Source organism: Chiloscyllium plagiosum, unplaced genomic scaffold, assembly GCF_004010195.1.
Source record: "Chiloscyllium plagiosum isolate BGI_BamShark_2017 unplaced genomic scaffold, ASM401019v2 scaf_52, whole genome shotgun sequence".
In the NCBI taxonomy this organism is placed as follows: Eukaryota; Metazoa; Chordata; class Chondrichthyes; order Orectolobiformes; family Hemiscylliidae; genus Chiloscyllium; species Chiloscyllium plagiosum.
In genome coordinates, this window is record NW_025215381.1 from 756412 (window position 1) to 770010 (window position 13599).

General features: G+C 42.8%; 1 protein-coding gene across 2 annotated transcripts in view; it reads right to left on the reverse strand.

Annotated features, from left to right (window-relative positions):
* LOC122548361 (Y-box-binding protein 2-B-like) overlaps positions 1–12551 on the reverse strand; it is a 30979-nt gene extending 18428 nt beyond the window's left edge. Inside the window, exons 1-4 of one of the 2 annotated variants that reach the window (XM_043686912.1) lie at positions 12369–12551; positions 10193–10256; positions 7563–7596; positions 2479–2574 (exon numbers count right to left, since the gene is read on the reverse strand). In XM_043686912.1, the coding sequence (XP_043542847.1) occupies positions 2479–2574; positions 7563–7596; positions 10193–10256; positions 12369–12420 (246 nt within the window). In that variant the 5' untranslated portion in view covers positions 12421–12551. Of the gene's footprint in view, positions 1–2478; positions 2575–7562; positions 7597–10192; positions 10257–12359 lie in introns of both variants that reach the window. The other variant, XM_043686911.1, reaches the window with a different exon arrangement.
* Between the last annotated feature and the right edge of the window lie 1048 nt (positions 12552–13599).

The window sequence follows — 13599 nt, forward strand, 5'->3', positions numbered from 1 at the left end:
TGAGCTGCCAGAGGATGTGGCGGAGGCTGGTACAATTACAACATTTAAGAGGCATTTGGATGGGTATATGAATAGGAAGGGTTTGGAGGGATATGGGCCGGGTACTGGCAGGTGGGACTAGTTTGGGTTCGGATATCTGGTCGGCATGGACGGGTTGGACCAAAGGGTCTGTTTCCATGCTGTACATCTGACTATCACCAGATATTTGCCTTGTCTTCATTTCCAAAGTGGAAAACCTTATCTATCCACATTATAATTTCTCTGCCAAAGGGCACTAAAGCAAGAATGTATGGAACACAAATTGCAAAATGTTTCTCTTCACATACTGATAGAAAAAAGGTTGGTGAAGTCAAATGTAGGCCTCTTACAGTCAGAGGAAGTTACAATGAGGAATAAAAATGGCAAACAAATCAAATTCATACTTTGTTTATGTCTTCAAAACAGGAAGAAATCTCCCAAATGGTTGGGAACAGTGTCTAGTGAGAGGACGGAACTAAAAGAGAAACAGGGAAATTGTCAGGAAAATGGATAAAACTCCAGTGGATGTAATTCTAACCAATACAGTCTCCCTTCATCCCATCAGCCCAGGATTCATTCTGCTAATATCCTTCTCCAGATTAATCCTCAGGGCCTGATTATCTACATCCCAAAATAGCTAAGTGGCCCAAGAAATACTGGATATCATTGGTGGTCACCTTCCAAGATTCTATAGACGGAAACAGTCTACTGTTTGGACGGTTGCTAAAGTAGCCCCACTATTTAAATAGGCAGAGGGGAGAATAGCTAATCAGTGTAATTCCCTGTCCAGGAGAAGATACACTACAGTCCATAAAGAGCTAGTTGAGCCAAGATCCAACAGGATCAACTAGATATAAAATTTGTGCTTAGTCTCCCAAAAATTTGCATTGCAACTAGCAAAGAGTAAGCCAATGAATGTGGTTTACTTGGATTTGGGAAGGCTTTTGACAAGGTCCCACAAAGACTAACAAAATTAAAATCCATGGGATTAAGAGTGTACTGGCATGAGTAGAGAACTGGTTGACAAGCAGACAGTTTGAACAAAAGTCTTATCCAAATAAGAGGCAATGACCAGTGGGGTACTGCAGGATCAGGGGTTGGACCTCAGCTATTCAACACATGGCTGAAAAAAAAATAGAAACAGGAGTATTAAGAATTAAAAATTGTAGAGCAATTCTACCGAGAAGCTACGCAAGTGTCAAAACTCTAGAAGGAAGGGTCTTTGGGAAGAAATAATGCAAGAATTCTAAAAGTGGAGAAACTAATAGGACTGATTCTGAAACCCTCAATCTATATTCCAAGATACTAAAGGAGGTAGCCATAGAAATATGGAGGCATTTGTCAACATCTTCTAAATTGAGCTTGGAACAGCCCAGTAAAGAGGGCAGCAAGTGCAACAATAGCACAGGAATTACAGATCATTATGAAATTAAGAAAAATGGTGAGTTATCTTAATGCCATAACAAGACATCTATAAAATACCAGTATTACACAAAGTCAACATGTACTTAAAGGGACATGTTTAACAACTGTGGAGTTGAAGTAATAATAGAGTAGATGGAATACCAGTGGATGTGGTATATTTTGATCAGATTATGCAAAATCAGTAATGTGGGATTGGTGACAATGGATTGAGAATTATTAGAAACACGGTAAATGCAGTATGGCATGGATAATTATGAAGTTGCTCATTTTAGTTGGAAACTTGAATGTCCTTCTACATTAATCATTGTATGCTGCATTTGCATCCTTGCTTTCAGTCAGCAAGACACTGTTGTCCTTCAAGTAAGAGGGTTTGTATGAAGGGCCTTGGTGAGACCACACCTGGGAATACTGTGTAGTTGTCTCCTCACCCAGGAAGATTAGAGCAAAATATTCACAAGATTGATGCCTAAATTAACGAGATTGGGTTGGGTGAGCCTCGAGTTTAGAAAGAAGGGATCTCATTGAAACAATTCCCACAAGGCTGCACAGACTGGAAGCAGGAATATTCCCCTTGGCCAGACAGTTCAGAACAAGGGACACTGGATTCAGGGCAATAAATTTCAGGCAAAAAAGGAACAATTTCTTAACACTGATGGATCTATGAAAACCTCTACCATAAGAGTGTGGCAATGCCAATGTGAGAAAGTTCGAACTCACGTCACAGGTTATAGTCCAATATGTTTATTTGGCAGTACTGGATATCAGGAACAGTGCTTTCAAATAAAGCTGTTGGACTACAACCTGGTGACAATTTGAAGAAATGTTGCTAGAAATCTAAAGTGTGCCAAAGGATATGGGGAGAGAGCACAAGTATGGCATTAGATCGAATATAAACATAGCAGATCATCTAAAGTAGAGTAGGCTCAATGAGCCAGTGTACACTTGCTATGATTTGTTTTACAACAACCATTTTACTGAAGGATAAACAAACATCAACCCTAAGGACATTAGGAGCATTAGGAAATTGGAACATACCTCTGCCTTTGCTCCCTCGACGACATCAAACTCCACAATCTCTCCATTCCCAACACTTCGTAAGTACTTGCGAGGATTGTTTCTGGTGATGGCAGTCTTCTCAGGGTCAGGGAAAGAAGATATCAGAGTTAGGAGTGTAAGTGAACAGCATTGCACAAAACTCTCCAGAAGAGAGCATAACTTGGCACCCAATTTGGGAATGCAGGTGACTGACTGAGGCTAACCTCCATGACAGGTAAACAAGCAGATAGTGGCAGGTTTGCAGTGCAAGTGACACGAGTACAGCAACCACCTATATTTACCTAGCAGCTTTTGAATTAAGTTGGATATCACTACAGTGATAGTCAGACAAAATTCCTGATGAATTGCTTCTGCCCGAGATGTCAATTCTCCTGCTCCAAATACACCTAACCTGCTGTGCTTTTTAGTACCACATGTTGGAGGTCAGGTGAAACATCTGTCACCCTCACTTTCTCCCAGGCCAAAATTTGACCCCAAGCTAAGTCTGAAAATATTATGGAAGGTAATCAGAAGCTTAGTCAGGTAGGTTTCAAGGAAGGTCTTGGAGAGGTTGACCTGTTGAGCAAATTCTGGAGGCAGCTCAAGACAGCTAGCCACAGTAGAGTGATTACACTTAGCACAAGGCCAGAATCAAATGGGAGGGGATTTTTAAGAGTGCAAGTTGGCAACAGAGCAATTTGAGTGTGCATGCCCATTTAAAACAGAGGTCGAGAGTGTGGTGCTGGAAAAGCACAGGTCAGGCAGCAGAAGAACAGGAGTCAACATTTTGGGCAAAAGCCATTCCTGGTGAAAGACTCTCGCCTGAAGCGTCAACTCTCCTGCTTCAGATGCAGCTTGATCTGCTGTGCTTTTCCAGCACCACACTGACACTGATCTCATCCTGCAGTCCTCACTTCCTCCTTAAAACAAAGGTGCCAGTCATGGTGGCAACTGATGGGCTCAGGGGAAAGACAGGTGAACAGGATTATGCATAAAATCAGACAGGTGCACTTGTTACCAGTGGATTCAGGAGTGGATGATGAGGTGCCAACCTACAGAGCACTGGGGCAGGCCACACTGCACAAAGGTTCTTCAGGAAGTGAAGAAATAGTCCAGTAAGCAATACACCAAGCTATTTGACCTCAGGAACCATCATTTAACCCCATCCTACCTGCCCTGAACATTAATTTTATTAAATTCCTTCTGAAAAAAAATAAGATACCACATTAGTCTACTCAAGAACCCAGGATGTTGGAAGCAGCTAAAAGACAATTGAGCAAAGGGGCATTTTCAGGATGCAACTAAGAGTGCCACAGGGATCAGTGCTGGTGTCACATTACTTGCAATTGTCTTGACTTGCATGAGGAAAGTGATCATAATATTGTCATGTTGTGGATAGCAAGGGATGAGGATGACACTTAGGAATAAGAAAGGCAAATTGAATGCTGGTTTTTATTTCAAGAGATTCTATAAATCAGTCAAGAACAAAAAAGGGAGAATAGGACCCCGTAAAGATCAAAGAGGTCATCTTTGTGTTGACAATCAGGAGATGGAAGAAATATTAAATGAATATTCTGCATCAGTTTTTACTGAGGAGAAAAATAGAGGCCAGGGAACTCTAATATTAATGTTTTGAAAACAGTTCATATTACACTAGTACTGGAGCTCTTAGAAAACAAAGGTGGCTAAAATCTCTGGGACCTGATCAAGGGTGGGTACACAAATAAGAGTTGAGGGATATGGGTCAAATGGGATGATACTATTGCTACCAAGACAGGAACAGATGTCAGAAAGATGCAACAACTTCCCCAATATTGACTGGGACTCCGTTAGAGCAAGAGGCTTGGACAGGGCTCTAGGTGTATCCAAACAGTATATTTCTACAATAGTATGTGGTTAGTTCAATTAGGAGGGGCCATTCAGGACTTATTGGCTAATAGCCTGGCCTGATGACTGACCTTTCAGTGAGACAGTATTTTGGAAAAAAAGTGATCACAACTCAAATTTAGATCACTACGTCAGACCTTTAAAGAAATTAGTAAATGGAGGGCAAAATATGCAGTATTAGACAGAGCTAGAGAGAATTAACTGCAAGTAGCTGTTTTCAGGCAAGTCTACATTTGCAATGTGGGAATTGTTTAAAGGCCTGCTAATCAATTCAGGACTGGCATGTTCTAGTAAGGACGAAGGACAAGGATGACAGAGTAAGGGACCCTTTGATAATAAAAGGGAAGCTGAATTTAGTCACAAGGAAAAAAGCAGCACACGTAACGTTTAGGAAGTGAAAATCAAAGGGCCCTTGAGGAATATAAAGAAAACAGGAAAAAATTCAGGCAGGGAATTAGGAGAGCAATGAGGGGGCCATGAAATTATTTGTGTTGCTGGAAAAGCACAGCAGGTCAGGCAGCAAAGGAGCAGGAGAATCGATGTTTTGGGCATAAGCCTTGATTCCTGAAGGGTTTATGCCCAAAACGTCAATTCGCCTGCTCCTTTGATGCTGCCTGACCTGCTGCACTTTTCCAGCAACATTTTTCAGCTCTAATCTCCAGCATCTGCAGTCCTCACTTTCTCCATGAAATGATTTGGAGAAGTAGAGCTAAAGAATCAAGGCATTCTATACATTTATTAAAGGATAAGCAGGATGTGGGTAGGACCACTCAAGGATAAAGGAGGGAACTTGTTTTTGGAGGCAGAGGATATGGGTAAGATCGTAAATGATTACTTTGTCAACATTCACCTGAAGGATAGGAGGATAGTGAGATGTGTGGAGCATGACAATATGCCAGGGTATTAAGTTAAAGAAAGAAAATGTGTTGGCCTCCAAGAAAATTAGGTAGACAAGTCCCTAGGACCTGATTGTATTTACTCCAAGTTATTGAGAGGCAAGAGATTGAGAGCCCTGACCAAGATCTTTGTATCCTCCAGCCACTGGAGGTCCTACAGGACTAGCTGCTGTTTTTCTGTTCAGGGGGCAGCTTTTAAAAAACTTTGGTTAGGCCACACTTAGTATTGCATTTAATTCTGATTGCCACATTGCCATTTACATGAATGATTTGGATGCAAGCATAAGAGGTATACTTAGTAAGTTGACAGATGACAAAAATTGGAGTTGTAGTAGACAGCAAAGAGGGTTACCTCAGATTAAAACAGGATCTTGACCAGATGGGCTAAGTGGCAGATAGAGTTTAATTCAGATAAATGAGAGGTGCTACAATTTGGGAAAGCAAATCTTAGCTGGACTTATACACTTAATGGTAAGGTCCTAGGAAGTGTTGCTGAACAAAGAGGTTCATAGCTCCTTGAAAGTGGAGTCACAGGTAGATAGGATAGTGAAGGCTTTGGATATGCTTTCCTTTATTGGTCAGAGTATGAGTACAGGAGTTGTTAGGTCATGTTGCAGCTGTACAGGACATTGGTTAGGCCACTGTTGGAATATTGCATGCAATTCTGGTCTCCTTCCTATCGGAAAGATATTGTGAAACTTGAAAGGGTTCCAAAAAGATTTACAAGGATGTTGCTAGGGTTGGAGGATTTGAGCTATAGGGAGGGGCTGAACAGGCTGGGGCTATTTACCCTGGAGCATTAGAGGCTGAGGGGTGACCTTAGAGGTTTACAAAGGTGTGAGAGGCATGGATAAGGTAATTAGACAGTCTTTTCCCTGGGGTCGGGAGTCCAGAACTAGAGGACATAGGTTTAGGGTGAGAGGGGAAGATATAAAAGAGAACTAAGGGGCAACTTTTTCACAGAGGGTGGTACGTGTATGGAATGAGGATGTGGAGGAGGCTGGTACAATTGCAACATTTAAAAGGCATTTGGATGGGTATATGAATAGGAAGTGTTGGGAGGGATATGGGCCAGGTACTGGCAAGTGGGACTAGATTGGGTTGGGATATCTGGTCGGCATGGACAGGTTGGACAGTTGGGTCTGTTTCCGTGCTGTACATCTATGACACTATGACTGACTATTATAGGGAGGATGTGAAGGCTTGAGAGAATGCAGAAGCAGTTTACCAGGATGCTGCTTGGATTAGATGGTATGAGTGAGGAGAGGCTGGACAAACTAGGGTTGTTTGCACTAGAACAGCAGAGACTGAGGTGAGACTTAATAGAAGTCAAAATGCATAGCTAGGGTTGATAGTCAGAATCCTTAACCCCCACTCCAGAGTTGTAATGCTTAATACAAGGGAGTGTGCATCTCAGTTTTGTGGTGGGGGTAAGCAAGAGTTTGAAGGAGATGCAAACAACAAGGTTTCTTAAACTACAGTGTTAAGAGTCTACAACATACTTCCAGGATGGTAGTGAACACATATGATCAACATGCTTAATGGGCTATTAGATAAGCACATGGATACACAAGGAATGGAGGGATATGGTCTAAGGGCAGGCAGATAGGATTAGTTTAATTTAGTCACTTTTGACATGACAGTGGGCCCAGGGGCACATTGCTGTCCTGTACTGTTGTGTTCTATGTCCAGTGATCCTTCAGAATGTTCTGAGGGCAAGCCACTGGACCCAGAACACTAATTGTACATTCCCTCCACAAATACTGCCAGCTCTCCCCTAGAGATTCTCCAACATTTTCTGCTTTTGTTGCAAAAACAGAGTGTTTACTTAGGGCTCCATTGGAAGCAGACCACTAAATTCTGAAGTGCTTAATTCCTTTCCTGGGTTTGTTTAAGTGGGGAATCAGTAGGAATGATTGCTTTTCTCTCTCCTGGGAAAGTGACTAAGAGTCAAAATACTTGGGACAAATGAAAGTGCAGAATAGCACAAGAACCACAACCGGAAAATGGTTAGTTAAAAATTAAATACTTAAGTGCTTCAAAGTCCAAGTTTACCAAACACTCAGCACAGGATCAACACTATCCTGAACAATTTGCACAATCCAATTAGCATCACATTCCTTTTCTTCTAACTATATCCCCACACTAAACAATACTTCTGTCAGGAAGCATTCCAAAGTTTGCTTTCTACAGGTAAAGCCTTAATTGACAGGCTTAGAAAACAGTACTCAACCCCCTATCCAGGCTACCAAGTAACCTTCTTGAAAAGGAATTAAATGGAGAGTTCATTTTGAAACATACCTGATGAACAAATACATCCTGTTGTGTGTCGTGCCTAGATGGTGTGGGGGTGGGTGGACGGGATGGAAGGAAGGAAAGTAAATAGTGAACATCTAAACATGGAATTTTATAATGGCATCTTAACATTGGGACCTCAACCAAATGACTATTTAGAGACACCAAGTATGCCAGATGGACTGCACAGCAAAATCCCACAAATCAAGACCAAACCCATTGTCAATTAAAAAATGTTGATCAGTTATTAGTTGGCTCGATAAACCAGTGATCCTGTTCTTCAGAACAAGCCATATCATAGCTTAGGAGAGCAGAATACAGCTGCTTCAGCCCAACTGAATGGTAGCAAACAGTTGATCATACTCCCACCTTTTCCCAGCAATACTGCATTTGGAATTGCACTGGACAGAGGCCTTGCAGCCCATCAAATCTATACCACCAAATAAAGAATGTAAACCCAGTTTGAAGAATAGCAGGTTCAATTTAGCCATCCAAGCAAAGGGACAGCTGGGGGATCTTTGGTACAGCATCTCATTCAAAAAGGCAGCACCAGACAGGGCCAGTCAAGGTAGCATGCTGAAGTCTTTTGGGGAGGGGCAGGGGTCCTTTTAAAAAAAGGAGGACATTTAACTTTGGGGTGGGAGTCAATTTTGTTCACCACAAGTGATAATAAATAGACAAAATAGAGCAGGACCAAGGTCAACTGCTGCGGCCAGTCAGGGTGCAGAGAGACATGGAACACAGTAGGGAGTGTCCAAGGAAGGAACATTGATGAACTTTAACCTTAAATTTATATCTTAACATTAATTTCATTTAATCATGGCAGTTTACCTTGGGTTACATACTAACTAAATGGTCTTAAACAGGCCAAAACCTCATCACCACAGAAACAAAAACCATGCAAACTTGATTTAAAAAGGTGTTATTGTGGCTTCTGAAGTACCAGACATTGATGTTCTAAAATATGAGATAAAACAGGTGTGGTGACACTGCAGAACAGCAACATGATTACCAGAGCTTGCAAGGTTTTTACTCAAGGGCAGGTTAAATAAGCGAGCGCTCTCTCTCACTCTCTTTCTTCCCCTCCCCCCCCCCCCCCCAGTCAAAGTGGTGACTCAATTGAAGTCCTCAATCACTGATTGACCATAAAAGATAGGAGCAGAAGTTAGGCCATTCAGCTCATCAAGTCTGCTCAAGTAGGGTTGGTTTTTAAAAAACCCAATGTTCTCCACTTTCTCCCTGTAACCTTGGATCTCCTTGACCATCAAGAACTTCATCTTAAATATACAAGATGACCTGGTCTCCATAGCCCTCTGGCAATGAATCCCACAGATGCACCACTGACAAAAATAGTTTTTCCTCATCTTCATTCTTGCTTTACTTGAAGGCTGTGCTGTCAGGTCCTACTCACTCCTAGGAATGAAAACACTCTGCTCTGGCCAGTTCATTCAGTATTCTGAAAGTTTCCACTCCCCAACCTGCAAAGCTGCATTAAGTACAGTCCCAGAACCCTTGAGGGGAGGGGGGAGCCGGGAGAGAAAAATGCTCCTCGGAGGCTGCCTGACCTGCTGTGCTTTTCCACCTCATCTAAACTGTTTCCAGCATCTGCAATCTTCACTTTTGCAGAGTTGATTTTAACCTTACTGTGAATCCTCTTGCAAGGATGCCTACCTTGAAGTTCTCCTTTCTCCACAAGAATCTGAGTCTCTCACTGCACTCTTTGCTACCTTCTCCCCAGCACCCCCCATTTATCTCTCCACCCTGGAAGCTCCCTGCCTCCATTTCTGAAGGGCTTTTGCCCGAAACGTCAATTTTCCTGCTCCTCGGATGCTGGCTGACCTGCTGTGCTTTTCCAGCACCAGTAATCTGAACTCTGGTTTCCAGCATCTGCAGTCCTCACTTTTGCCTATGGATTTAATGGCTCATGCCCAAAATGTCATTTCTCCTGTTCCTTGGATGCTGTGCTTTTCCAACACCACATTTTCAGCTATGGATTAAAGGGCCCATTTCTGTGCTGGAGGCAAGTCAGTTATTTTTAATGGCCATATTTCCTCACCCAAACGCTCTACTGACAGGAAACCCAAGTGAGTATCTTGAAAATTAGCTGGATGGGAGAGTTCTCCCAGAGGCAGAAGGGTGTGGAGCATCAACTGGGGAAGAGAACAAAACCCGAAAGATCAGTTTCCAGGAACCCTGATCTGTTAGACCATATCAGCCAGAAAGCAAGCTGAGTGTCAAGGGAAAAATAAAGGGGCTAGCCTAACTCTGCTGTGACTGGGTCAAGTGAACACCCAGACAGCAGTAAAGGTCCACTGACATCAAGGACTGCAGCAAATGCTGACTCTGACATCAGACAAGAAGAAATATACCACTTAAATTAAAATAATCTAAAGGTCCAATTGCATTTTGAAGTAGGCCATTCCAGACTTCTACCATTGCCAATAATTTGACTGAAGGCTGACTCAGATTTTGACTACCCCCTTCATTCCAAATTACCTCAGCCAATTAGACAGGGCTGAGAGAAAAAAAGCAGTTCCCCTTAACATCCCAAATAAGAGACAAGTCCACACAGAACCTGTCCCCAGCAGCCTTTGAGAATGGGCAACAGAACCTTGGACTAATGGGAGAAAAGTTACCTTGTGATGAATCCATAGCAATTTCGGACATTAAACCACTTCACCGTACCGAGAACGCCCTTAGCTGTGGCATGCAAGAGAGAGCAGGTTAGGATAAAAAAAATTAATCTACGTGGAATATCCCTGAAGGATTACTCAGGCTTATTTCTCTAAATATCACTACCTTGACCCCAAAAGCTCATTTCACAAATGCACCCACCCCCCAAAAAGGAACTAAATGAGGCCTGTCACTTGCAGGTTAAGTAGACATGCTGAATAGTGTTTTGTCACCACACTCTAGGAAGGATGTGATTGCACTGAAGTGCAGAGGAGATACAGTAGAACATTGCCTAGGTTGGGATGTTTCATCTATAAAGAGGGGCATGGATAGGTTAAATAGACAGTCTTTTCCCTGGGTTGGGGGGATGGTTCCAGAGCTAGAGGGCATAGGGCTGAGAGGGGGAAGATAAGAGACCTAAGGGGCAACATTTTCACAGAGTAGTATGTGTATTGAATAAGCTGCCAGAGGATGTGTTGGAGGCTGGTACAATTGCAACATTTAAAAGGCACTTGGATGGGTATACGAGTAGGAAGGATTTGGAGGGATATGGGCCATGTGCTGGCAGGTGGCACAAGAATGGGTTGGGATATCTGGTCAGCATGGATAGGTCAGACAGAAGGGTCTGTTTCTGTGCTGCACATCTGACTCTACAAGTTCAGATAGTTTTCTTTAAACAGAAGGTTGAAAAGCAACCTGATTGAGGTGTACTTTGAATTCATTTACCAATTCAGAAATACTAACAAACCCATTAGAGTCAGCTGTGGGGCATGGAAACAGACCCTTGGTGGTCTGATTTGTCAGTGTCAGCCAAATATCTTAAATTAATCTGGTCTTGTTTGCCAGCACCTGGCCCATGTCCCTCCAAACCCTTCCTATTCATATACCCATCCAAATGCCTTTTAAATGCTGCAATTATATCAGCGTCCTCCACTTCCCCTGGCAGCTCATTCCATACACCTACCACCCTCTGAAAAAGTTGCCCCTTAGATCCCTTTTATATCTTTCCCCTGTTGCTACCCTAAACCTATGCCCTCTAGTTCTGGACTATCCATGCCCGTCAATTCATAAAATGCTATAAAAAGTCACCATAAGCTACTGATGCTCCAGGGAAAACAGCCCCAGCCCATTTAGTATATCCCTATAGCTCAAACCCCCTAACCCTAGCAACATCCTTATAAGTCTTTTCTGAACCTTTCAAGTTTTACAGCATCTTTCCTACAGCAGGGAGACAGTATCCCAGAAGTGGCCTAAACAATGTCCAGACTCCTCACCCACTGCCAGTGTTATTCTGTTATTGCTCCCTGCATTAGATTCCAGTTTTCCTCAAAGCCAGAAGACCAATGGATATTGGGCAACTATTTGGGACCCACTTCAATTGTGTTCAAATCCTTCAGACAGGGATTAGAAACTAAATAGTTTAACCCTTTGAAGATAATTGCAGACATTAACGCACCAATAACCTAGTAAGGGTGGCAATTAGTTAGTATGCAACACAAATTATACCTACTCACATCAGCCGTCACAGAGAGAGTAACTTAAAAAGGGGAGAAATTGAGGTTTAACCATTAAGATTTAGGGGGAGAAGCTAATCGAGTAGAGTAAGGGCGGATGATAATACAAACATCTCAAAATATAGTCATGCATCACAGCCTCCTTTATAAGGAAATCAAAACTTAGACTCCGGGTAACTCAGTATTTTCCCCCAACAGGCGGACCCTTGAAGGAGAGTGGAGTGTCCTTTACAGAGAGGGAGGGAGCATACCACGAGCGAAACAACAAATCAAAGTTCATCTTAGTCAGAGCGCCACCAGCACGCTGAAAACAACCAGGATTTCAAACGCTGTAAACACAGATACAGCATTTTAAAAAGCAATTTAAAAGGATGGATTGAAAGAAAATTAACGTGACCTTAAGGCAAATTATTTAAGTTATAAAAGTCTGCATGCCTCAAAAATCTTAAAAGTGCATTTTAAAAAAATAGTATGCTAAAATAAAAAGCGATCTTTCAACACACAAATATTTAGATTGCCAGTTGGCAAACCTCCAATGCGGGATTGAATTATGATCGTTCCCATTCAGCAGGGTGGGAGTTAGGGAGGGGACAGAACACAGCTTTCCGCTCCGTACATTTCATACCGAGGACTTTCTTTTCCACGGCATTGGGGGAACCACTCTCCGCCTCACTCATTGCGATTGTCCCGGTGGCAAGTTCTGGGAGCCGGGTGCCCTCCTCTGTCCACTCACTCACTCCTTGCTCCCTCCCTCCCTTCCTCGAGCTCTCTCGCCCCCTTTAGGAACCCACCTTTAAGGAATTCCGAAACTTTTGCGGCAACTTTTAAAGTCCCCCGGAGGGAGGGGCGGGTTCCCATGGTCGCGCTCCTATTGGCCGTCCTGAAATTAACTCGCTGTCTCCCATTGGCGGAATCCGCCCACCGGGAAAAAAGCCGTCCATTTCAAATAAGACATTCAAACAAAACAGAGATTGGTTCAAATTGCACTCCCCATCTTCACTCACTCAGGTTGACAGTCCGGTTTGGTGGGATATGGACCGGGTGCTGGCAGGTTGGACTAGATTGGGTTGGGATATCTGGTCAGCATGGACGGGTTGGACCGAAGGGTCTGTTTCTGTGCTGTACATCTCTATGACTCTAACTCACCAAACTCTCAAATTCTCCGATGCTCGTCCGACTGTACTAGCCAGACCTACCAGCTCTATCACCTGGAAATGCAAGTGCAGCAGTTACCTGGTCTCCCTGTCATAGGAAGGATGTCGTGAAACTTGAAAGGGTTCAGAAAAGATTTACAAGGATGTTGCCAGGGTTGGAGGATTTGTGCTACAGGGAGAGGCTGAACAGGCTGGGGCTGGTTTTCCTGGAGCGTTGGACGCTGAGGGGTGACCTTATAGAGATTTATAAAATCATGACACAACACCAGGTTATAGTCCAACAGGTTTAATTGGAAGCACACTAGCTTTCAGAGCGTCGCTCCATCATCAGGTGATAGTGGAGAGCTCAATCCTAACACAGAATTTATAGCAAAAATTTACAGTGGGATGTAACTGAAATTATACATTGAAAAATTGATTGTCTGTTGAGCCTTTCATCTGTTTGATTACCATGACAGTTTCACTTCTTTCATGTGTAAATCACAAAGCTTTTTTTTAAAAATTGCATTCTCAGGTTAGCTGTTAACAATGGTGATAGCTAGACAATATGTTGAAGGTGTTAGCCCCCTGTGTTCTCTGTCTATGCCATGATGTTTAAATTGATTCTAATCTAAAAAGTGAGATAACTGAGTTTTACATAAATTCATGCAGCTTTTGAGCTGAGTTCTACATGAATGCATGCAGTTTTTGAGCAAAGTACAA